Genomic DNA, 26,488 nt, shown 5'->3' with positions numbered 1-26,488 from the left:
CTATATTCACCCAGAAAGGTGGCCAAGCTCACATACACATGCCAGGTCACTCTCTTAGATTATAAATTATGTGTGCACAAAAATATAGTAACTATCAGCTAAGCAGAAGCCTCTAATTTTAGAACCTGCAGATTTTAAAGGAGTGCTACAGTGCAGACATCAAAATGATAGAAGAGGAGGCTGATTGCTTTTATCTAGAATTTGTGTAACAATTTGTTCATCTCAGAAAAAACAAAATGCTTACCACATAGGCTGCAGTAACCCTGGTGATCTTAGAATGTAGCTCTTGTAATACACAATGGTACCTTAAGAACAGACACATCAATCATCCCTCCTCAGCTGCTGGCTGGGTGCATAAAGTTACCTGTCAGAGCGGGGGATCCTGGAGCATCTTCTAATCTTGATTGCTTTGGGGCAGCAACACCTCCATCTGGTATCTCTAAACATAAGCAGCACTGTAGTGAAACTCTTGTGTGTACATTCCTTTCTTTTCCAATGCATCTTGTCCTCTTTGAGCATCTCACATATGTGCCCCACTGTATCTGCACTGCTCTGTGTTGATTTGGGTCTTTTCACAACCCTCGCCCCACCCAACTCTTCTTGTGCCCCCTCTTAGAATCATAACCTCTATAGACATACACATACACACAAACACAAACATACAAACACACACAAAAAAACACATACATGCACCCCCTCTCTCTCTCTCTCTCTCTCTCTCTCTCTCTCTCTCTCTCTCTCTCTCACACACACACACACACACACACACACACACACACACACACACACACACAAACTTCCTACTGAGTCCAATTAGTACTGCATTTATTTTCTTTCATTTAGGGCTGACTCCTTGAGATTAGGGTCTCAACCCTAAAGGAAAAAACAATTATTTCTCTCTCCCTCAGCAGCCATTGGCTTCCAGTAGCTCTTCATTTAGGGTGTGTCTTGTGAGGTATTCTGCATCTATGATGGTGTGTCAATTGGTGTGGTCTTTGCAGGTCTTTGTGCAGGCAGCTATGTAGTCACAAGTTCATGGGAGAAACATCCCTGTCCTGTCTAGAAGAAACTGTCACACAGTGTTAGTCCTGGTCCTCAGACTCTTAAAACATTTCCACCTTTACTTCTGCGATGTTCCCCGAGTCTTAGGTGTAAAAGCTGTGCTGTAGGTGTCCCATTTGGGGGCAGATACCCCCACAGTTATTTAATTATTGCACTATCACTGACTGTAGACTTCTTTTTGCCAGTTAATATTTAACTTGGATACAACATGAGTGACCCTCATTTCCTCCTCATTACTAATTGCTTGTTTTGGGGTGAGTGGACCATGCACTGGTGTCTACTGATGCCTGAAGGAGGACTTGGCCACAGACATCCCTTTGATGAGCTCAGATACATGTAGGGATTCTCTGCTTCACAAGGTATGGACAGACTTGCTAAACATAGTGTTCCAAATAAAGCCACAACAGTGGACAGCAAACATATTTTCGTATTTCCAGACAGCTGTAGCTGTGAATCCTCCATTCTTTCCATTGAGCTCTGTGTTTCTGTGTCAGTAACATGTTGTTTTTGATACTGTGCAGAATTATTTGAAGTCAGGTACTGTGATGCCTTCAGCTTTGCTCTGCCTGTTTGGGATGCTTTGGTGATTTGGGTCTTTTATGCATTCATTCTTATGAACTTTAAGGTCCCCCACCACATACAGACACTTCTATGGGGAGTGTTGCGGAGAGTGTGATGGAGACCACATTGAATCTGTAGGTGGTTTTTAGTACCTCTTCAACAAATGGTGCTTGTGAGGGGTTGGGGGAAGCACACATATAAAAGGGTGAACCCAGATCCTTAATTCTCACTCTCTACAAAAGTCAGCTTGATGTCACTATACGATCTGAATCTCTAAAACTGCAGGAGAAAAACACAAGGGAAGTACTTTGAGATCTAGATATAGGCAAGAACTTTCTAAAAGGACTCCAGTTGCCTACAAAATCATGGTAAGAATTAAAAAATGAGATGGCATAAAATTTGAAAGCTTTTACATTGCAAAGGGAACAACTAAAAGAATGAAGAGACAACCTACAGAGTAAGAGAATATCGTTTCCAGCTATATCCAACAGGGGACAAGAATTTAGAAAAAAATAAAGAACTCTAAAACATATACAAATAATCCATTCAATAAATTAACAAAGGAATTGGGGAGATGGTTTTCAAAAGGTAAGCATAAATGGTTAGTAAACATGAAAAAAATATGTGTTAGCTTTAGACATCAGAGAAATGCAAATAAAGACACACTGAAATTCTATCTCACCTCAGTCATCATTTGAACAACAGATACTGCAAGGATGGAGTGGTGTTATTGTGCAGTATTTGTAGGAATGTATTTAGTGCAATTACTGTGGACATCAGTATGAAGAGTCCTCAAAACATTAAGAACAGAACTACCATACAACACAGCTATACTATTCCTGGGTCTATACCCAAAGGAATCTAAGTCTGCCTACTACCAAGACACCTGGTAAAGGCATCATTCAAAATAATCAAGTTATGGAATGAACCTATGTGTTCGTCAAGGGATGAATTAACTAAAGAAAACATGGTAGACCCCACACAACTCTGCCAGCCCATCCAGAATTGTGCAGGAATATACACCAGCTGGGTGACTTTGCCAGACCACCTCTCTCACAGGAGGGAAAACTTGCCAGGAAATTTTCTCAGACCCCTACTGATGGGGGATGTCCTTCTATGTATATGTTTGTCTTATTGGTTTTGATAAATAAAGCACTGTTGGCCAATCGGGAAGCAAGTTAGGTGGGGCTAGGAGTCAAGGAGGATTCTGGGAAATGTAGTAAAGAGGAGAGTCGCCATGTGATCCTGGGGAAGAGAGGATGCATGATATCTTCCATAAGATAAGTCCTTATAAAAATATATAGATTAGTAGTTATGGTTGATAATTAAGACTGACTAGCAAATAAGAAATTCTAGTCATTGGCCAGCAGCACTGTAACTAATGTAAGACTCTGTGTGTTATTTGGGGGCCCTAATGTGATGGCGGAACTCATGTGTAAAGAGTTGTCGTTACACACCACACAGAACCATCTGGAATAGCACAGGAGTGAAGCCACAAGGTAAGTGCCTCAGGTGCCTGCCAACACCACCCCAACACTCCTAGGCTGAGCATTAGTAGCACCCACCTTTACAACAGCCAGGCACATCACCCTGACTCACCAGGAAGAGCCACTCACTTATTCTATCAGTAAGTCATCCCCAGACCTGGTACATCATATCATAACCTTTCTATGCTCAGACCCAGCTGGGAGCCACAGTCACCTGTTTTTTGGTTACCAGTGAATTGGAATCAACCCAATCTTTCCAGGCAAAAGTCAAGACCAAACACCAGAAGGGTTGACCTACAAGCTCTTCATACCATACCTGAACTCAACCAGTCCTAGACAATAGTAAAACCTTCTACTCAACACAGGTTGGTCAGTTGTACAACCAGTGAAATAGGTTAGATCACATGTCCAGGTTAGATCACAAAACACAAACCGCGAGAGGTCAGGACATGACTCTCCTCAGGACAAAGAAATAGAGAAATCTTTGCCAAGGAGAATTACTTAGATGAACCCAATGATATGGAACGTGAAAAAAAAAGAATCCAAGGAGTTTAAAGAGGAGAACAACATGCAGATGAACTTAGAAAAGGAGGAAACTCCTGCTTAAAGCCCAAGAAAACATGCTGAATGAAATCACAAGGACAAATAAGAATTTAAAAAGTGACATCAAAAAAAAAATACTGAAGAAAATTCAAGCTGCCATGAAGTTGGAATTGAAAAATTCAATTACTCAAGCAGAAATTTCAGGGCAAATCCTGATTGGTAGAAAGGGTCAAGCAGAAAAGAAAATGTTGAGACCTGAAGATAAAGTAGAGGAATTAGATCATGAAATCAAACAATATCAGCACTTTAAAAAAAATGGGGATGAATGGACTTTGGGAGCCCATTTCCCATGGAGGGATACTCTCTCAGTCTAGATACACAGGGGAAGGCCTAGGCCCTGCCGCAAATGATGTGACAGACTCTGATGGTCCCCCATGGAAGGCCTCACCCTCCCTGGGGAGTGGATGGGGTATGGGATGGGGGGTTGGGGAGGGAGCATGGGAGGATGGGAGGGAAAGGAAACTGGGATTGATATGTAAAATAAGATTGTTTCTAATTTAAATAAAAAGTTTAAAAAAAAAACACGTACGAAAGGAACATGTGCAAAGTAATTTTTCACTTGTGTAGTCTAAAAAATGGCCCAGATTAATTTCACTTTTATTCTGTTTTTAAAAAATGAATTACTTAACCACCTGTGTGTTCTGAGTTTTCTAGCTTGTGTTTGAAGCTAATGTTTTCCATGAACGTCTCTCGGTTCCCAATCTAAAACACAAAATACAGACACATATAATTGGTACATATACATAATTGTAAAAGAAGAAAATGGTACTGTAGCATCCTGTCAACAGAATAAACAATTGTTTTATGCGAATATAATCTTAATTCTAGAAATTTTAATGAGTAATAAATGGTACCTGAGGTACGTTTTCTTCAAATTCTGGGTGCTCTAACGGAGAGAGACTGCCCAGTGGATGAAGACTTCGAAGCTCTGAATAGTAGAGAAAACAATTCCCAGTGAGTAATTAGAACAAGAAACACAGACAAATAAATAGCATTGTGTGACTGTTCTCTATGCCGTATCTCATCATTAGATGATGAGGAACATTCCTAAACACAAGTTCCTTGGCTCTCAGGGCATGTGTAGTTGTAGGGTGTGTAGGTCCATAGATAAAATGGACACTCAGTTCCCTCGGCTTGATTGGCTGGCTCAGTAGCTGCCCATCTGGCCCTAAGAACATGGACAAGGACTCCACCCAACCTTGCTTCTCTCTCCTCTAACTTAAGTTGCCTCCTTTATTTCACTACTCTCTTGTGTGTGATGACTTGATATGCCCATACATCATTTGTTGATTATTACATCCAAATTATTTTTTTATTTATTTTTATTTTTTATATATTTGAATTACAAACAAGATTGAATTACATAACGATCCCAGTTCCCTTCTCCCTCCCTTCCTCCCCTACCACCCCCCCACTAAAATCCTACCTATCATATGTCCTTTCTTCTAATCTACACCTGACTCAAAATTTCTGCTCCCTCATGACTTCTGCATCCTTCCTTTTCTTCCCTTCTCACTCTCATAGCTCCCTCTCCCCCTCTTCCCATGCTCTCAATTTGCTCAGGGGATGGTGACCCTTTCCCCTTCTCCAGAGGACAAAGTTTGTCTCTTTTAGGGTCTTCTTTGTTTACTAGTTTCATCCAAATTAATTTAACACATCATTCATCACCTGCAGAAATTGGTCATCTAGAAATGTAAGACTTGCATGCTTGGAGATCTCCGATTCGCATCCCATGTGGTAAACATCATCTTATTTTCTGCTTCTGTGGTTTTGAAATTTTTAGATTTCATACGTGGGTAAAGATCATACAACAGCATCTCTCCATTGGCCTCATTTCCTGTGGTAAAATATCCTGTAGACGCACCTTTTCCACAAAAGGCAAGACTTCCTTTTTAAAGACCATGGGCTGCAATCATATGCCCACCACAGTTTTTGTCAGCTTCCCACTCACTAGGAGACATTTAAGTTGTTCCACCATCTTACAACACCCAGCACCTTTTCTTAGATTTGGTGGGCATTTGGATGTTTCGTCCATTTTTAATTCTTTTTCACACTGAAACTGCAAGTTTCTTACAGGTACTAAATATCAACAATTTGCCAGTTTTTAGATTTGATTTTTCTATTTCGGTGAGGAATGTATTTAGAATGTTGACAAGGACTGCATATAAACTGCAAATTACTTTGGATAGTCTTAAAACATCAGTTCTTCCAGTCCAGGAGACAAGAGAGCCTTCCGTGTGTTCATACCTTCTTCAAACACCTTCCTTCTCTCTTCCTTCTTCAGTACCCAGAACTCCCACTTTCTTGTTTAAGTTATTCCTATTATTTTCCTATTATAAATGGGGTCATCCTCTGCATCTTGTTTCAGGTAACTCTCTGCTAGCATAGAGGACATGGCAGATTTTAAAATTAGCAAGAATTATACATATTAACAGAGTGTGATGTTTCTACAAATCAAATAACATGCACCGACTAAAGCCAACCACTTTGTCAGCCTTCCCCACCCCAACCCCATACTCTCAACTTCTAGTAGTCTAGCTTCTACTGTCAAGAAGAATTTAGCTTCTACAAATGAGAAAGGACACACAGTTCTGGTCTATGTTTGGCTTGTTTCACACAAATCCCCCATGTTCCATCCATTTTGATGCAAAAGGCAAGATGCCATTCCTCTCTATGGCTTGATAATACATTTCATATAAATGCTCCATTTTTGCTACCTGTGCATCTTTCTGTGTAGGAGCACCTGGGCTGATCCCATATTTTAGCTCATATTTAAGCCTCATCCTGGAGGTTTCCCTGGGGTGCTGATTTCATTCCCTTTGACTGCATTCACAGAAATGGGGCAGTTGCACCATATGGTAAGTCTATTCTTTGTTCTGTAAGGAGCCTCAGACTGGTCTCTGTCATAGCTGCACTAGTTTGCTATGTAAGAGCTGCCATTGCCCATACCCTTACCAACGGTATTTTAAAATAAGTTGTCACAACTTTGGCAAGCTGATTTCTTGTTATAGTCAGATTTGTTTGTTTTTGTGCTAAAGATCGACTTAGCACACATCATTCAAATGCTCTCTCACTGGCCTATAATCCCAGCCACTCATTGATACTCATTTCCTGGGTGGCTAAATCCATCACACACCTTTTCTCCCCTGAATCATTCTCAAATTTTGCATCTCTAGGATGAAACCACCTTTATTTTCTTAGTAGTGTATTTTTTAATTCTTCTCTCATATTACATTCTGACTGCAGTTTGAAACCTTCCCTCCTCCCAGGGATATCAACCAAACATGACATATCAAATTGCAATAAGACTGGGCACCTCCCTCATATTCAGGCTGGATGAGGCAACGGGGGGCAGGGGTCCCCAAAACAGTCAAAAGAGTCAGACACAGCCTCCTCTCCCATTTTTTAGGAGTTCCACCAGAAGACCAAGCTACACAACCATAACATATGTGCAAAGGAACTAGGTCACACTCTTGTAGGCTCCCTGGCTGTTGGCTCAGTCTCTGTGAGCCCCTATGAGCCCAGGTTAGCTGATTTTTTTGGGGGGGGGTTCTTGTGGTATCCTTGACCCCTCTGGCTCCCACAGTCCTTTCTCTTCCTCTTCTGCAGGATTCTCTAAGTTCTGCCTAATGTTTGGCTGTGAAACCAACTTTATAATGGTGAAAAATATTTTTGATATATCGAATTAATGTGGCTTGCCAGTGTATTGTTAAGAACTCACATACAATCATCAGGTATTCTGTGCTGCAGTTTGTGGTAACAGGGCAATGCTATTACCAATTCTGGCAGCAGGTCAAGATGGTGGCTCAGTGAGTTAAAGTACTTATGCCATGCAAGCCCGGAGACCCAAGTCTGGATCCTAGCCACTACACCGAAGGCACACGCAGGAGTACAAGCATCTGTTATAGCACAAACCTGGGAAAGGGAGATGCAATAGCACAAACATCTGTAAACTCATTGTGCCCGTGGGAAAGAGAGGAGGCAGGAGACTCTCAGAAACTCACGGGCCAGGCAAGAAACCCGTGTCTAAAGAGTGAGAGGGCAAGGACTAGCACCAAACAGTTCTTCTCTGGCCTGCATGTGCACACACCAACTAAGGTAAGGAGCAATTGAAAAAGACACCGGATGTCGGTCTCTGGCACCCTCATTCATACACACACTAGTTATTTTTAAGGAATTAAAAATAAATGCTTTCTATGTTTAGCTTTATGGAATAATTTGAGGGTTTTCATTATTCTTTTAAAAATTAGTAAAAATGCAGCAGTTGAGCTGCCCGGTTCCTTTTAGTCGAAGGTAACTGTTTGTTAATGCTCTGGTTCCATCTGGTTCCATGTTATTTTATGTCCTCGTGGATCAGCTTTGGCAGAATGTGTGTCCAGAGATTTGTTCATTTCTTTTAAGGCTCTGATTTGTTGATATAGTTTTTTTATAATTATCTGAAATAACCTGTGTATTTCTGTGGTATTAATTACAATGTACCCACCATCACCAATTATATCAGTGTCTCATTCTGCTGTTGGTAGTGTAGCTGTTTTATCTTTTTAAAGTACAACTTTCACTGCCTTACTTTCTCTTTTCTATTGTGATTATCTCTGCCCTATCTGTCCATTGTGAGTTTGGGTTTTTTTTATATTCTTTGATTGAGATGCATTTAGGCTACCTTAAACATTTTTTTAAAAAACTAAACACTAATTGGTATAGGCTTCTGCTTTAAAAAAAAAAAAAAGGTGTGTGTGTGTGTGTGTTGGCTACATGTATGTGCACTGTGTTCATGCCCGATTCCCACAGAGGCCAGAAGAGGGTGCCAGATGCCCTGAAACTGAAATTAAGGATGACTTCGAGCCACCATGTGGATGCTGAGAATGAACCTCTGTCCTCAGCAAGAACAGCAAGTGTGCCCTTAACTTCTGAGCCATCTCTCCAGTCCCCACACTCCCCTCTTAATGCTACTTTTGCTGCATTTCACAAGACTTGCTATGTTTGTATTTCTCCTTTCATTTGTTTCAACATATTTTTACTCTTCTCCTGACTTTGATGACGTAGTGTTCCTTCAAAAAGTCTGTTGTCAAGAATGACATACCCAACACCCATGAGCCATCCCCACCCGAATAACCCATATAGGGGAGTCCAAAACTCCTGAGACAGCTGGTGTGTCTGAGAAAGAATTTGGAGTTTTACTTTTTAAAAGAATTGATGATCATGAACAGAAGCCAATCAGATGAAGAAAATCTATCCAATCCAAGACCTTGGCAAGACAGTCTCTGAAGTGATTCTGACAGCTAATGAGTTGGAGATCAAAATCCAAAAGAGAGAGAAGATTTAGCAAAAAGATCGAAACTTTGAAGAACAGAAATGCTTAAGATGAAGGAGACGGCCCATTAAATAAAAAAACCGCAAGAGGTGCCTCAGTAACAGTCAGTGGTATGGGCCAAGGTGATACCCAGAGACAGGTTATGGCATGAACTGGCGCTCACACTAGGTCCTGGGAGCAGCGTGGGGCTGATGATGGCGGCGGCAGAATCTGTGTTGATGGGTAGCAGAAACATTGCTGTCCTTCCTTCCTCGAGACTACATGCCCAATAGTGAGACTACAGCCAGGGCTAGGCAAAGTTCCTTTATGCATATCCATCCAGCCACAGGGTTTTTAGCTGGAATCAAAGGAGTCCAAGCTGCTGTACACATGGCAGCAGGGAACCTAGGTGTCCTATCCATACCCTGTCAGTATTGGGTGCCTGGTCTCAGTACAGGTTGAGGGAGCCGTGATAGGAACCATTTTACTGCCTTGGCACAGCCCCCACACACCTGGCAACACCCTCTTATCCTAGAGGGCAAGCACCTGGATCTCCTAGGTCAGGGGCAATTTACCCTGTACCCTCAGCCACAGTGCTCACCTTCTGTGGTTCAGGGTACCCATTACTTCATGTCTTCTTTGTGGAAGAGCTGGGTTCTGTTCTGAGCCTCTTCATTCAGACATTTTGAATCTTATTTCACCAGGGAAAGGCACAATAATTTTTATATATTGGTTTTTTGTCTAATTTTAATGAATTAGTTCATTAATTCTAACCGTTTGGGGTAATATTTTTGGGATTTCTCTTTCTTTCAAGTGATAGCTTCGAGCATTCCTTTTATTTCTGTCTTGTTGATTTTTCTGGTGAGGGCTTCTAGAACTGTACTGAATTGAATGGTGGAGTGGGCATCTTGCCAGCTTCTTCTAGATCTTTGACAAAACATTTTTATCCCTTAATATGAGATATACGCTTTTAATACATAGCCTTTAATATGTTGAGGTATATCCTATATATATATGTCTAATTTTTGAGTGGTTTTCAAATCATGAAAGGATGTAGACTTTCTCCATTATTCTTCCAAATCTATTGAAATTATGACTTTTATCCCAATTTTGTTATTGTGGTGAATGTCATTATCAAGTTTTCATCAGTTGAACAATCCATGAATTCCAGGGATAAATCTCACTTGATTATGATGTACAATGTTTTTAATGTGCCACTGAAATCAGTTTACTAGTTGTCTTGGTGTTTCCATTGCTATAACACAACACCGTGACCAAAAGCAACTTGGAAAGAAAAAGGGGTTTCCATTTTCACATCACAGGGCATTAGCGACGGAAGTCAAGGCAGGAAGAAAATCAGGGCAGGAACACCAGGCAGGAACATGGAGGCAGGAACTGGAGCAGAAGCAATGGAGGAACACTTTGGTTTGTTCCTCAGGGCTTCAGTCTGCTCTTTCACACTATTCAGGACAACCTGCCCAGCATTGACACCGCCCACAGTAATCTGGGGTCCTGCTCACAATCATTACTCAAGAAAATTCTCTATAGACTTACCTACAGACAAACTGATGGAGGCATTTTCTCAACTGAGGGTCCCTCTTCCCACACCACCCTAGACTATGTCGAGCTGACATGAAAACTAGCCAGCACACCAGTGGAGTGTTGCATCTGTGTTCTCTAGGGATATTCACATGTAACCTTTTTTCCCCATTCCCTCATTAGCTTGGATAACTGAAAAGCTATAGGCTTCATGAGGTGTATTTCAGACTGTTATCTCCGGTTTGTGGAGTTTGAGAAATTCTGTTGTGACTTCTTTAAATGCTAGGTACAATTTATTCACAATTCCATCAAGTCCTGTACCTTTCCTCATTGAGAAGTTTGATTGCTGCTTCTTATTTGTGGCTGCCTTTGTTCTGTGATTGTAGAGTTTAACAACTGACACAGACACAGGGTCAAAAAGCAAAACCATTTACTCTTCATAACTATTTACTCCCTTTTAAATGTTTAGAGATCCTTTCTGCTGGTCACCATTTGAGTTACCCTGTCTTTAAGAGGAGTCCCAGAGTCTCATGTACAAGCCGAGTTCAAGAATCAAAACAAAGTTAAAACGCAGTATCTTCCACCCTCAGCTAATGGAAACAGCAAATAGGAAGATCATGGCACCATCATTTGTTCACAGATTGTGCCAGGGACAGAGTTTAGTGGATGAAGGCACTTTCTGTCTGAGAAGACTGAGGACTTGAGTTTAATCCCCGGAACCCACATGGAAGGAGTTAACCAATCCCTGCAAGCTGTCATCTGACTTCCACATGGACACTGTCACACACACGCAGCCCCCACCACCCCCAGCAAACACACACACACACACACACACACACACACACACACACACACACACACACACACAAATAATTTTACAAAGTCAAAAATTAGTTTCTTTTAAACCATTATCCCCAAATATACTTTTTATAATATGAATTAACTGAAAATCAAGTACCTATTTTCCGTGTAGATGCCTCGGGAGTTAAAAGCACAGAACTACCTTGCAGTTTTACATCAGAAAACTTTGGAAGAGTGGTATCACTTCGCCCAGAGATGCGTTTCCATACTGGTGTTAGCTTAGCCTAAAACATAATAGTCTTGTTAAATGCTAATATTCATAACACTCAAAAATAACAATAAAAAACTCCCAGCATATTTTCAATATCCTTTAAGAAGACTGGGTATTGGATTTGCTGCATTAAGCAACAGCAAACATAAAATCCTAACATCCCCAAACTGGAAGAACACTGAAGCAAAACCATAACTGGTACCTACAACCTGGTGGTCCTCAGTGTGGTTCAGGCCAGATGACCAGCAACAGAGGAACTCAACAGAAATGCACATCTTCAACTCTCACATACAAGTTACCCAATCAGAAACTTGGGGCAGGGTCCAGCTCCTACCAAGCCATCCTGGTCACTCTGCTGACCTTAAGTGGCGGTTGACAAGCTGCAGCTCACTGCCAGTTCTTATAAATAAATACCCAGTAGGAACATTCCTTTCCAGTCTAAGGCAGTTTTCTGACTGGAGAGGCACAGATAGTATGCTGCTGTGGTGAATCTATGGTTTCAAGGAACACAATACTTCTCTTCCCCTTAACAGGAAATATTTTCTAATCCTGGTCCCAAAATACTTCCTTGTAATCTGACAGTAAGAGTGGAAAAAAGTCAATCTGACACCCTCACTGAAAAGCCAGCAGAGAATTCTTGCTCATTTTATAGTTTCCATTTAGCAGGTTTGAGTCTGTGGTGTTTCTTTGGGCTTAATTAAAACCAAAGTTGCATTTACTTGAATATCTTCTTTTGGCCCATCTACAACTAATAACTCCTTATTCTGGGCTGAACTATTCAATAAAAAAGTTAAACATAGCTGTCCAGATCCACGGTTTTTCCCCATCCACAAATTCAACAAACTATGGGTCAAAACTATTCAGGAAAGTAATATAACTACACCAAACATATACAGACCATTTTCTGGTTTTTATCTTTTAAACAATACAGCACAGCAACTATGTGCATTGTATTGCATTGGGTATTTTAAGCCATGTAATGGTGATTTCACGTCTACAGGAGGGATGCATAGGTCATGTGGAAATACTGTACTATTTTAGGAAGCATATGACCATCTACAGATTTTGGTATCCAAGCAGGGTACTGGAACTAGCTGCCCCAGGCACCAAGGGACACCATATTAATCCTGACTCATAGGTTTAGCCTATTTCTTCCTAAAGAATGAAACAGGTGGTCCTGGGGCTGGAGTACTAATGGCATCCTATTTCTGCAAAAGCAGATGGGGTACCCTTGGGATTCCATCAAACTATGATGAACTGGCAACATACTCTGGTGTGTGTGTGTGTGTGTGTGTGTGTGTGTGTGTGTGTATGTGTGTATGTGTGTATGTGTGTGTGTGATTTGACAAGACACTAAAAACAACTACCAAGAGAAGGAAGACATTCAGCTAATAAGACTTCCTTGGCAGGGCACTGGTGTCCTGATGGGGGATGTCCTCTCTATGCTGGGACTATATGTTTCTCTTATTGGTTGACAATTAAAGCTGTTTTGGCCAATGGGCAGGCAGAATTTAGGTAGGTAGGAATTCTGAACAAAGAGGCGTGGGGAAGGAAGACTGAAGAAGAAATGTCATGTAGCTGCCAGAGAGTCAAGAGATCCTGGCATCACCGGTAAGCCAAGAACACTTGGTGATACACAGATTAATAGAAATGGGTTAATAATTAACAGAGAGCTAGCCAGTAAGATGCCTAAGTCAATGGCCAAACAATTATAAATATATATTAAGTCTCTGAGCAGTTAATTTTTAGGTGGCTGTAGGACCCAGTGGGTGGAGAGAAACCAGTCCAGTGGGACTGAGATAGATGGAGAAAGTCTTCCTTTACAGTGTCCATATTCCTAAGTCCTTTGATATAAAGCAAGAGTAATGGAAGAAAAATTGGGAATTTTATAACTTCATGGATAAAATTCATATGAACCTAAAGATACTTCAACCTTGCAAACTTCAGATGCAAATGCTGAAATCGTTAAAAATCTTTGAAAGTGATTTAAAAATCATCTCAGAAAATTGAAAACTAAAGAAGAATAAAATAACATATTCATTTTGGAATAGAAATTCAAGAGCACTCAATTGTGGGAAATAAGGACAACAAAGGTATTTAAATAAAGATCCATGAGCAGTATTCAGGATGACCAGAAAAGAGCCTAAATCTACCTGAGATTCATAACAAATATTTAGACATCCATGACCTTTACGTTAGCAGATTCCATACCAGGAGACCGCTTGGTTTGTTAGTCTCACAGTCCTGAAGACAGTGATGCAGGTTGGCCCAAAAGGACCCAGGGCACCCAGTGAATTGCTCTTACCTGGTCTTCCCCAAGAACTCTGCCACTCCTGATGGGGGAAAGTGGCAGGACTGAAAAGTAAAAGTGAGAACACAATGGGTGCGTTTCCGTATGAGACACAGACACCCCCACCCCCAATCATATACGGGTACACTATGAGTTTCCACTAACGGGGCCATCTGGAGCCTTTTCTGGTCATTCAGCAGCATTCCTCTCCACCCCTACCCTGGCCACCACCCTCACACTTTGGTTTCACTGAACCAGTGACTCCACTTCTCAGCTCTTCAAAACCTACTTTTCCCCAAGAATTAGCGGAGACCCACCCACTTCTTACAGAGGATGGCTCCAGCTTGTGCCGAATTCCTCCTGCCTGCTTACCGCCTGTTTTTCTGTACCTCGCATTTCAAAGTAGGCTAACCCCACATTCGGTTTCATGAGCAAACACTCTACCTTTGCAGGTGTTTCCAGGAAGGCCGCCCCCAAGGCCGCCTATTCCCCTGGTACCTTCTCTTCCCATCACATGCTGAGGTATAAATACCTGCTGACTTAACTGAGAAAGGGCCCAAAAGAACATAAGCAAACCAGCTAACCCTTGAAAGAACTGATTCCTGGCTTCCTCCTCTGCGAATATGTTCTTGGGGATTTCCGTTTGTAATCTTGGGTCCAAGATCGTTCACTGGTGCTTGAACCTGAATCTTCATTACTCTCAGAGAAGTAATGTTTCCTAAAATTTAACTTTTCCAAAACAGATGATGAATGAGAACAGCAAAAGCAGGTATTAGCGTCACCTGGCATACAATTAAGCTTGTCGCCACACGTACCTCCATCTACCTACAATTAAACCACACACACACACACACACACACACACACACACACACACACACACACACACACAAAGCACTAAGCACTATGATTTGTCTTGGGAGAAATATCTCCTGCTACGAGCCTAGGATCTCTCCCATAATGAAAAGGTACAGACATGAGGGCAAAAAAAGGAGCTCATTCCACTAGAGGTGCTATGGCAAAGGACGACAAATTCTCTTTAGTCAAGTATTTAGAACTGGAAAGGGACTGGTAACTGTCCCAAAGCAGCCACCTGCCAATATTGCACCACCACTTCAACACAGATTGACATGACAAAACCAAGTGAAAACTCTCTTCCCAGTGGCTGGATGTAGGTAGGTCCATGACTGAGTGCTTAAGGGCTAATGTGTATAGCCCTGAGTTTTACCCACAATGAGGCAAAAGGAGACAGGGGGGATGTCTTTGCAAAGTAAACATTGTTTTGTGTTTCAGTTTTTGTTTTGTTTTATTTTTTTCACAAACTGAAAGCAAACAAGAATACCGTTTGTTTAAACTTAAAGCATCTTGCAATTAAGCCTAGATTATCAATGGTTAAAAACATAAAAGCAGCTACCAGAGCTCAAGGGGCTGAACAAGAAACTCGACAAGCTGATAGGCAGACCCATCTGAGATGTGAGTCAGCACCACGGCTGTCGCTAGCTTAGGAGTACACCAATTTCAGCCCTGGCTGTAAAACCATGACCGTAAAGGTGGGTGACGGTGGGTGACGGTGAGCTTAAATTCATGCTTTGCAATCCACATTTATCCTTCTTCCAAATGTTCACCATTTCAGCATTTTGTCATTTCTCACTTCTTTTTAAACTGACAAGTATTGCATGTATTTATTGTATACAAGCATTTTTATATACGTGTACATTATGAAATAGTTAAATCAATCTAATGAGTACATGTGTTACTTCACCTCATATTTTTAAAAGAGAAAGCACCTTACCACCACCTTCATAGCAGTTTTCATGTATAAAACACTAACTACTGCCTATAGTCAGTGCACATACCATGCATCCTTTGAACCTGTCTAACTGAAATCTTGTGTCCACCACCTCCCCCATCCTCCCAACCCCTCTCTCCTATTATTCAACTATTTAGATTCCTATGTAGTGAAATTCTGTTCTGTGCCTGGCTTATTTCAACTGTCTGTATTTACCCATGTTCTAAAAATGGCCCAGTTGTCATCTTTTGAAATGCTGAACTGTCTCAACTGTGCATATAAACTATACCTCCTTTTACCATTCATCTCCTTATAGACACTGATAACAGAGAAGGTAATTGTTAAAAGGAACTAGCAGCTATAGGGTCCAGGGCAGCTTGGCTACACTACTGCCATGACAGGCTCAATAGAGACCAGACAGAAAGTAGGCCTGAGTTTTGGTTTACCATAAGGCAACACCTGACTCCAGGAAAGACCACAAACTGAGACCACCCAGGCACCACCCAGGAATGGACCAATCAGCATTCAAGGGGAAAATGCCTAATGTAATACCAGATGTCCCTTAGCCCAGCACACACCCATCCCCTTTCACCAAGATGCCCCTAGACAAATGCTAGCCAATCATGGGTCCCGAACCTTAAAAATCCCCTCACCCCAACTTCTGCTATGATTAAAAACCCTACCCCAACTGAACTCAACACTCTCTTATCCCGGACATACTGAGGGTCCAAGTTGATCTTGAAATAAAGGCACACACACACACACACACACACACACACACACACACACACACACACACACACACAATCCTAGCTTGGATTTTACAGCAAATTGTATTGGAAATTGTTTACAAAAGCATGGAAATAATTGACAAAAATGGTTCCTACATTTGACTAGACACAAGAAACCATGGGGGTCAGTGATTGCACAGTTTGGATCCCAAACATTTCTCCAAGGTCTTCTGTGTTGAAGGTTTGCTTCCCTGTCTGGGCACTGACAGGAAGTGATGCAGCCTTTGGGAAGGAGAGTCTAGGTAAATTCACTGCAGGTGCCTTGGAAGAGGACATTGGCACACTTGCCAATTCCCCATCTTGCTTCCAAACCACCAGGAGGTGAAAAAGTCTCCTCCTCCATACACTCTTGCCAGGACTTACTATGCCACCAGAGGCCCAAATCAACAGGCCAAGTAGTGACAGACTGAAGTTTCTGAAACCAGAACTGTTGGAACATGGACCAGGAAGAGAGTTGTGTGAGGAGAATTCTCACTGCATTTGGTACCACTCCAAGGAAATAAGACAAGAATCTTGTGACCTCAGTTTCTTTAAAACACGGACTTGCTCTTGGAATGTGTTTCTGTGCTCCTCCAAGGTGAAGCGATAGAAGTGAGATTATTTCATATTACCCATTCTTGGTTGCTGTTGTATTAATAAAATGTTTAAACTCTCCTTTATATGCCTCTATGGAAAAACATGTTTGTGCCACTTGTGGCTTGTCCTCGTGACTGTATACACTTTGAACTCAGAACTATACTCATGTGACATTTCTTAAACCCTGTCTGAGACTCTGAATAAAGTTGGTTGTCCCATGAGATTTTAGTCTGCCTCATTAATCATTTCCATTCTCCCAAGCCCCACCCTGGAGCAGTGACAATGAACCAAACAGAACTTCCCTCCTCACAGCTGGTTTTCTTGGTTTGTCACAGCAACAAGAACCCAACACTGGTCTTTAAGAAAATTCCCAGTGTTTGGCTGTGTTCTATACCAATATTTCCTGAGTAGGACCTAGACTTCCTTGTTGTCTACAGACCCTAGGTGGGACCACCCTGAGTTTCAGGGCTGAGAGTAAGGACAACTGCAGGAGAAAGCCAGGACAGCCAGGACATGCTTGTTGACAGCTCATGACCTCTGTTTAAAAAAGCCTTTCTTTTCAGTGTTCATATCTGAGATTTTTAAAAATACATTGAGACTTCAGGCTTGGGGTAGTGTACTTCCCCTGGTGTGAGCTGTGGCTCACTGGGTGAGTGCCATTAGGCTCACAAAGACAGAAAGCTACATCTGTAAACACCAACTCAAAAACATTCCATTTTGGTTTGATTTTGTGCTGGTTTTGAGACACAGTCTCAATCTGTACCCCAGGCTGGCCTTGAACTCATGGAAATCCTCCTGCCTCAGCCTCCTATATGCTAGAATCACAGGTTTGAGCTACCGTACCTGGTAGCATTTCAGTTCTTTAACAGGTCAAAATCCCTTAAAGGTAAGTCTTGGGTCTACAATGTGTCTACTTCCTAGCCTTTCCTTTTTCTTTTTTAAAGCAAGAACAAACTTTAGGCTCCAAGTCTAATTTAACCCCACATCTGCCCTTTTGATAGATCTCTGGCTTTCCATGTTAGTCATCTAGAAATGCCCATTTTTACCCAATGTGCTTCTTTGGGCCACAGTCAGAGAAATAACTATCAAATCTCATCTATGTAGAATGATAAATAAAAGATCCAGAGACAGATATTGGGGTTCAAACTTAAAGCTGAAGTTCAGAGTAGCAAAGCAGCCAGCCACTAGTTCTTACCTTTACCTCAGCTCTTACCTTTACCTCAGCTCAGACCAAAGAGGCAATCCTCAAACTGCTCCTGACTTCACTGCTCCTCGGATTTAGTCAGACGGCTATGCTCTCCTCAATGTGGCTAAAGACTAACTCTCAGACTGAATGCCTCTACTTTTATACTTCTCAAATCTTGGGATTAGAGGTGTGAGCTCTGATTCACTCTCCGGTAGCCCAGGGTGGTCTTAGACTCAGAGATCCATCCATCTCTTAAGCCTGAGTCCTGGTATTAAAGGTGTGTACCACCACAACCCAGCTTCTATAGCTAACTAGTGTGGCTGCTTTTGATCTCCAGTGGCTTTAATAAATCATGACAATGTATCACCACTCATCTACCATGAGGCAAGGTGGCTCCTTTGGGAAAGTTTGTGAACATATTGCTACTGTACAAGAGGTTGACTGAAGGAATTTCGTTCTAAATCTTCCATGATCTAGCTACCAGCAAACAGGATTAACATAAAATTTCCCCTCTTCTAATTTTGTTGATTGGTCTCATTTCCCTTTCCACAGCTAGTAGTTCATAAAGCCTACAGCACATATGAACAACCAAAACAAAAACAGAAAAATAAGTAACTGTGTATACCAATAGATTCTTATTGCTGTTTTCTATTGTTATTTGTCTGGGAGTCTGCCAACTATTAGAAATAACACCAATTTTACATTTGAAATTGCAATAATTTCTTGTGTAGTGAATTGGAGAAGAAAGGTATTTGAGAAAACAAGGAGGAAAATTATGGCAATTTTGAAGATGGCATGCACACAGCAGACATTTAGGAAGTGCTGTCTTAAAACATTAGAAAGTCCTACATTACCGGCCTCCTTCTGTCTTGTTCTGCGTCCCCCTCAAAGGCAGAATCTTTCCTAAAATAAAATATATCAAGTTAACAGGACAGATGCCACCTCCTTCATCCTCCTCCTGCTGCAAAGGTCTGGCTTCTTGATCATGGACGCAGTCTATGGGATGTATCTTACAACCTGTTTCCATACACTCTCTGGAAGGGACACTGCTATTCAAAAGAAAATGAAGCTTTGTAGGGTCCTTCATAGGAGAGGAGGGGGCGGAGTGGAGAGGGCGTGGTTAGAGAAGGGGGCAGGGCGCGGCAGAGGAGAGGCGGAGTGGTGGGCAGCCTGCCAGCACAGGTGATACTCAAAACTGCCATCTCCCAGGCCTGATTCCACCCAGGACCTATCTGGTGTGCTTTAAACGAAAGTTATCCCTGGAGTTTGTCAACTGGTCACTTGTGTGTCTTCTGTGGAGAGATGTTGCCTGTTTTTCAATCGGGTTTTATTATTCTTATTATTGAGTTCTGTAGGTTCCTTGTCTATGCTTAACAGTAAGTAGTCTCTTGTCAAATATCCAGTCTATTAACATAAGTAGCTGCGGGGTGCCTGGGACTTGTGTGGACTGTTGGTGGGCAGCATCTGCGGGAAGTAACATAATATAACAGAAAGAAACTAAAGACAGAACTACTAAATGATTTTCCAGTCTCACTTTTAGTTTTTTTAAGGAAGTTTCTAGTAAGTTTGGAGAGCAGGTAGTGTGAAAACCCTGTCACTTTGCTCCTTTTTGAAAGCCCGTTTCGTTACCTCAGGATCTTTTAAGTTCCCACAAGGAATTGAAAACTGGCTCACCAATTTCTTTTTAAGCCTGTTGCTATTCACACTGGGGTTATCCTAAATACTTAGATCAATTTGAGCAGAATTGACATTTTGCTATTAAACTGTCCCCCTGATGAGCACAGGGTTTCTCCACCTATTCAAGTCTTCCTCTTCTCTCTCACTGAGTTCTGGAGTAGTCCTTTTATGGCTGTGTTCTAATAGTACCCTGCAAATGAATACCTAAGAACATCCTGTCCTAATGCTGTTACAAATGGTTCTGCTTTGTGTTTCAAACAGAAGAGAAGCCTCAGTTTTGTACACTGACCCTGTGTTTAATCTAAAATTCAGCACAAAAATACATTGCTAAAGGAAACCCAGAAGACATGCTTGCAGGGGGCTGCGGAGTTGGAGAGTTTGCCAATGCAGCTCAGAATGTTCTATAGGAAACTTTATATGGAATTTAGATTGGAATGGTCGGGTTAGGAAAAATGGAAAACTCTAAACTGCCAGCATGCTCATATGTGTGGTTCTGTAGTTTTACAATAGCCAAGATGGGGAATCAGCTTGAACGTTTGCCATAAGAGGAACAGATAGAGAAAGCATGGTACATATATACACACTGGAATACTGCTCAGCCACCAAGAATAAAATCCTGAAGTTCTCAACCTGAGTGACACTGGAAAACAACACTAATTGAAATAAACCAGGTAGACAAAGACAAGAACTGTGTGACCTCACTGTCAGGTGGGATCTGCACAGTCTGACCCATGGAGGGGGAGAGAAAATGGTGGTCTCCAGGATCTAGGTGAGAGGGTGTGATGGGGTACAATTGGTCCATAATTACAGCTAGACGTGAGGGATGGTCCTGATGTTGGCTTCATATCAGGGTAGCTACAGTCAACATCACTGTAGTGTCCATTTTAAAAATAACAAGAGGCTGCCAAATGCTCTCACTACACAGAGATGAAGAATGTTTCAGAAGAATATGCCAATATGTTACACAATTGGTACTTGTATGGAAAAAAAAACACCCTATCTCCCATAAACATGACAATTACTATGCTGATTGCCTCACAATGTCTCCATAAACATGCAGCTTACTGCAGATACAGACAGGCTTAGAAGCATCAAGTTGTACAATTACCATGGCAACTAAAAAACAAAATAAATATGGTAAAGATAAAAATCACTTACTTTGTATCATTTAATTTAGAAGCCTGAGTTTGAGTTGATGGTTCTTGCATATCTGAAGGATACTTGTGTTTTGAAGTAACTTCTGGGGACCAAAAGTTAAAAATAAAATGACAGTAAGCATCTTGGACAAATATTTAAACAGATCACTTAGTGACTGTGGAGAAGACTCTCCGTACCTTGTTTGGGATCTTGTGGTTTTGATTTTTCATGTGAACTGTCTTCTGTATCTGTTTGCTGCAAGGTAAAAGAAGTTAGTATGGTATCAGGGAAACCTTGGTCTCTAGCCTTTGGGACCCACTTTGGCTCTGAAGAGCAGCTGAACACAACTGACTCCCAATGGCTCTGTTGTTCCAAAACTTCCACTTGCAAATCACAAGCAAGGACTTGCTACTACCAAAGATGCCCATGATATGTCACTGGTCCAGAGAAAACACTACAAGGGTATCTGCAGGAGCTTCCGCACTAGGGGCAAGGGTTCAACTTCCCAAGGCACCTAAACGGTGACATTAAAAGGTGACAATTTACCTGAAAGACTAATAATCTCTGACTTTCAAACATGAAAATGCTTGACACCATTATCAGTCACCCTCCGTACCATGTGTTGACGTGAGGAAACGAGGAAAATGTCTAAATAAACCACGTGGGTGTGCTGTAGTCTTAATTTTTAAACTCGCAAATACAACTGCACATGTCTGATGTGTCATTTAAGATTTTGCCCCATTGTCTGCATTGTGAAAAGCTTGACAAGTCACGCTAAACATAAGTCCTCAAACATTTATCACTTTCTTTATAATGAAACCACCCCAAATCCTTTCTTCTAGCATTATTATTACCCAGTTACCTTGCTGTGAAATAACACACCAGCCCTTCTTGCCCCAGCCAATCTATAAGTTAGCACCCATTCTTAAATCCTACTAAGGGCAGACCTAAGTGCTAGATGTCACCTCCTGTGCTGGTTGGCATTATGTCAACTTGACAAAAGCTAGAGTCATCTGAGAGAAGGGAGATCAGGCTACAGGCAAGCCTGTAGGGAATTTTCTTAATTAGTGATTGATGGCGGAGGACCCAGGCTACTTTCTGTAGTTCCATCCCTGGCCTGGTGTTCCTGGGTTCTAGAAGAAAGCAGGCTGAACAAGACATGACGAGCAAGCCAGTAAGCAGCACCCCTCTATGGCCTCTGTATCCTAATTCCTACTTCCAGGTTCCTGCCCTGTTTGGGTTCCTGTCCTGACTTCCTTCAGTGATAAACAGTGCTGTGGAAGAATAACCCAAACAACTTTTCTCTCCAAGTTGCTTTGGTCATGGTGGTTCATCACAGCAACAGAAACCCTAACTAGGACACCTTGACTGATAGATCCCAAGCCCCAAGAAGAACAGTATGAGTCAACGGGTCCATATGCCCTCAGCCAGGGAGGGAAACCACCTCTGACCCTCAACATGAGGCTCCGTCCCTACATTAGTTTGCAGACAGTTTTCTGCAGAGCCCAAATGAGGAGACAAATCAGAGACCAGTCCAGGCAGGCATTTCATGGGACAGCCATGTTCAATGAACAGAGACAATCTGAAGAGGGGGACAGACAAATTAATGGCAGACAGCTGTTGAAAAGAAAACGGGCTAGCATTCAACAGAGGAAGTGCTTGTCTATCCTGGGGGCCACAAATCCCCAACCATCTTTTCCCAGCCTCTTTTACTCACAGCAGGCTCTGACTGAACATCAAAGCTGCGAGTTATTAGGCAACGGTCGTCGTCGTCATCATCCACGAGGTCATCGTCATCACCCACGAACCCTGGCAGGATTGTGGATTCTTCTGCATGCTCTGTATTTAATGAGAAAAAGAACATCTAAACGATAACCTCCACGGGCCGAGCAGACACTCACTCTGTCCTTACTCTCCAGGAAAGCATGGCTATGGTATATCGCCACCTTGTGGTAAAAGCTGGTAGTGAAGTTGTGCCTCAAATCTCAAAACCAATGCTAAGGCACTTGAAATTGAAATTCAAGAGGTTTTGTGCCAGCAGTCAGGGCCCTGCAGAGTCCCACCTCCCGCCACCCCCAGCATCTGTTCTTCTAGGTCATTTCCAGCTCTGTCCCCAAAGAGGACATTCACAGATGGAGTAGGAGCTTCAAGGCTACAATCCGCCCTCATGGGATGCTGTTGCTTGACCAGCTCAGCGTGTGCGGACCTCTTCCAAGGCACCCTCAGGCTTCTACAGGGAATTTCAAGTTGGAATTCTGCCACTTCTCAGCATACCTGTTTCACTTTCGTGGCTACTAGGAATCTTACCATCTTCTTTTTCAAACTCAGGAGAGACTTTTGTCAAAACAGGAGTCTGAAATGAAAGCCAAGGCCATGTAACTTTCCAATGCCTTTTAAAGAAAAGGTTTTAAAGCTAGCCCCCAGCACGTTGATAAATTAGGGAGCCTGCTGAGTCTCTGCCATCTTCTTTTGCTTGTTGCTCTTTCTGGCTTACAATCCCCCATACCCACCCACCCCCATCCCTCAACCACCACCTTCTAGGACCATCTCTGGCTCTCTGTTGCTTTGCTCTTCGTCGCACTCTCATGGTCTTAATGCATCGATTATCTGTCATGGCTTGAACGTGCTCTTCAGATTTTGCATGTTAGAAACCATCTCCCCAGTGCAGTAGTTCTGAGAGCACAACCTTTAGGAGGCGGGGCTGGGCATGTGGGTGGGGCTTCAAGATTGTTTGAGGCTGTAAGACCTCCCCCCTCTATTCTTCCTGCTCAAGTCTTCCTGAACTCTTGGGTGAGTTTTAATCCATGCTTTGCTCGCTCGGAACAGGGATGTGGCTCTCTCTTAGTGTGAGTATGCAATGAGCACCCAATCACATGATCATCCCATTCCCCGCCCCCTTTCCTCACAGGGCTTCCTACTCCAGGAACTGTGGCTCTGTCCCATGCAGACAGAAACTGTCTTATTCATACTGGGAAATGTGAAAATGTCCGTGATTTCGGTGGTCCTCACAAGTATAGGCGAATCTAGCACGCCAGGCCAATTTGTCCTTTAACAATATAGAGGAGGGTTTTTTCCTAAGTGGTTAGTATTCCATGCCTCTCGCCTCATCGCCCTTCTGTAGAACCACGGGAACCCTCACCTCATCCCCTGTGTAGGACCACGGGAACCCTCACTTCATCCCATTGTGTAGGACCATGGGAACCCTCACCTCATCTCATTGTGTAGGACCACGGGAACCCTCACCTCATCTCATTGTGTAGAACCATGGGAACACTCACCTCATCTCATTGTGTAGGATCATGGGAATCCTCACCTCATTGCTTTCTATAGGATGCTGGGAACCGTCACCTCACCCTCTGGGCAGGACATGGGAACTATACCTGCAGAGCACTTTACCACTGAAAGATGCTCTAATATATAACTGAAAACAAAGGGAAGGCAGCCGAGACTCCCTCCCTCATCTTGTGTCTTCCCTTCCTCTGACCTTCCTTTCAGCCCCTGTTGTCTGTTACTGTATGTCCTTTTGTTGCAAATTTCTTTACTTTGCCAACTTCTGTGATGGAAAAGCACCCTTATGCGTGGGTAGGAAAAAGGGGGGTCAAGATTTCCAGGGCAGGTGCAGGGCATTCCTATCAGAAAAGACCAGTGCAGAGTGGGGAAAACCCCTGCTCAATCCCCCAGGGCCAGGAGGAAGGGTCAAGAAGCCTGGCAGTTCTCCTCAGCAGTGTTGTAGGGATGTGGCAATGCCTCAGACAAACTGCACTCTGCCCACAGTAGATGGAACAATTCATTTCAAGACACGAGGAACTTTTGTGTCCTGCACATTTAAGACCACGACACACAAGGGAGAGTTGGGATTAAAACCCAGAACTCTCGAGTCTTCTTCTTGACCAAAGGATGCATCAAAGTCCAACATGGAGACTGAAGAGATGTGAAAACACATTGTCAAGTAATCAGAGGGAATGAGGCTGGGCATGGTAGAGCAGGCCTTTAATCCCAGCATTTGGGAGGCAAGAGGCAAGTGGATCCCCGTGAGTTCAAGGCCAGCCTGGTCTAGAGGGTGAGTTCCAGGATAGCCAGGGCAGCAGAGAGAAACTCTTTCTCAAAAAAAAAATCAGAAAGAGAGGAGGGAGAGGGATTGAGAGAGAGAGAGAGAGAGAGAGAGAGAGAGAGAGAGAGAGAGAAAGCTGCCACCTGTTCATCTTCTCCCAAAGCGCGAACTGAAGCTTGCGATATGCCGAGTTGCCTGTCGAAGTGGATTTCTATTATCTTTGCTTCTTTCTTGCTGATGATAATCGACTCTTTCAGGTAAATGATTAATATCTTCATCCTATCACTTTCTGACAGAAAGATGTGTTATATCAGGTATATTAGTATAATGAAAGCTTTTGTCAACTGTTCAGAATTTTCTGCAATGAGAAGGTAAAGTCATGTTAAACAGAAATGACTTCAAAACTTGTATTTACATATATACAAAACATGTGACTTAGAAGCCGATTATTTGAAAACATGAAGGATCTTGTTTTACTGCTAAAGAAATAAGTACCATCTTGAATGACACTATTCAATGTTTTTATGAGAGAATTTTTGTTATATAACAGGTATTTTATGCTAAGAAAATTTTCTACTAAGAAAATATACTAAGAAAAATTCTCCCTGGCTCTGCTCTCTCTCTCTCTCTCTCTCTCTCTCTCTCTCTCTCTGGAATCCCACATAATCCTAAAATTCAGTTTCCAATATGCTAATATCCATTTCAGTTGTCTGGGTCTCAGACAACAGTTGCTTCCACAATACTACTGGCAATTGAGCAGTTGATTTCTGAAAATAACACATCAAGATTAAAATTCAGTCTCCAGGAAAAAAATAACATGACAAGTACAAAGTAGGTAGAAGCTAGAGAGAACAGAAAGATCATGAAAGAGTGGACAAACCTAAGAGCCCTATACCTACACCAAGGTAAAAAGAAAGAGGAGAAAGGGGGATGAACCTGGGTTATCAAGACAGCAGCCCACTTGAAACCATTGGCTAACACAAACTACCATGACTTGCCAGTACAGCACCCCCAAAAGACTGTAAAGATCTAACACAGGTAAGAACATAAAACAGAAAAACTGAACATACACACAGCACAACCATTTTTATATTAATTACATGCTAATGTCTTTCAAAGAGTCAGTTAAATTGCAAATTGAGACTAACCCACTCTTTCATTTAATGAGACCAGTAGGAAAATTCAAACACTCCCTGGTGGTCTAGTGGTTAGGATTGGCACTCTGGCCACCTCAGGCTGGGATCGGTTCCCATTCAGGGAATCCTCTCTTCTGGGTCTAGAGAGATGGCTCAAAGGTCAAGAGCTCATTCTATTCTTCCAAAGGACCCAGGTTCAGTTCCCAGCACCCACACATCAGGTGGCTCACAAACCTCTAACT

At 42.3% G+C, this 26,488-nt stretch overlaps 1 protein-coding gene across 1 annotated transcript in view; it reads right to left on the bottom strand.

The window, feature by feature from the left end:
- Sycp2l (synaptonemal complex protein 2 like) overlaps positions 1 to 26,488 on the bottom strand; it is a 64,080-nt gene that overhangs the window by 9,156 nt on the left and 28,436 nt on the right. Inside the window, 15 exon segments of the mRNA XM_035441728.1 lie at positions 365 to 439; positions 4,346 to 4,415; positions 4,568 to 4,639; positions 7,030 to 7,045; positions 9,624 to 9,673; positions 10,844 to 10,938; positions 11,501 to 11,627; positions 13,920 to 13,969; positions 14,489 to 14,633; positions 19,100 to 19,148; positions 21,081 to 21,159; positions 21,257 to 21,314; positions 22,750 to 22,898; positions 23,334 to 23,422; positions 25,249 to 25,399. Coding sequence (XP_035297619.1) covers positions 365 to 439; positions 4,346 to 4,415; positions 4,568 to 4,639; positions 7,030 to 7,045; positions 9,624 to 9,673; positions 10,844 to 10,938; positions 11,501 to 11,627; positions 13,920 to 13,969; positions 14,489 to 14,633; positions 19,100 to 19,148; positions 21,081 to 21,159; positions 21,257 to 21,314; positions 22,750 to 22,898; positions 23,334 to 23,422; positions 25,249 to 25,399 — 1,275 coding nt within the window.

The sequence above is a fragment of the Cricetulus griseus genome, chromosome 3 (assembly GCF_003668045.3).
Source record: "Cricetulus griseus strain 17A/GY chromosome 3, alternate assembly CriGri-PICRH-1.0, whole genome shotgun sequence".
Lineage (NCBI taxonomy): Eukaryota > Metazoa > Chordata > Mammalia > Rodentia > Cricetidae > Cricetulus > Cricetulus griseus.
Note: the sequence above shows the minus strand (reverse complement) of the source record. Positions and strands in the feature narration are given on the sequence as shown.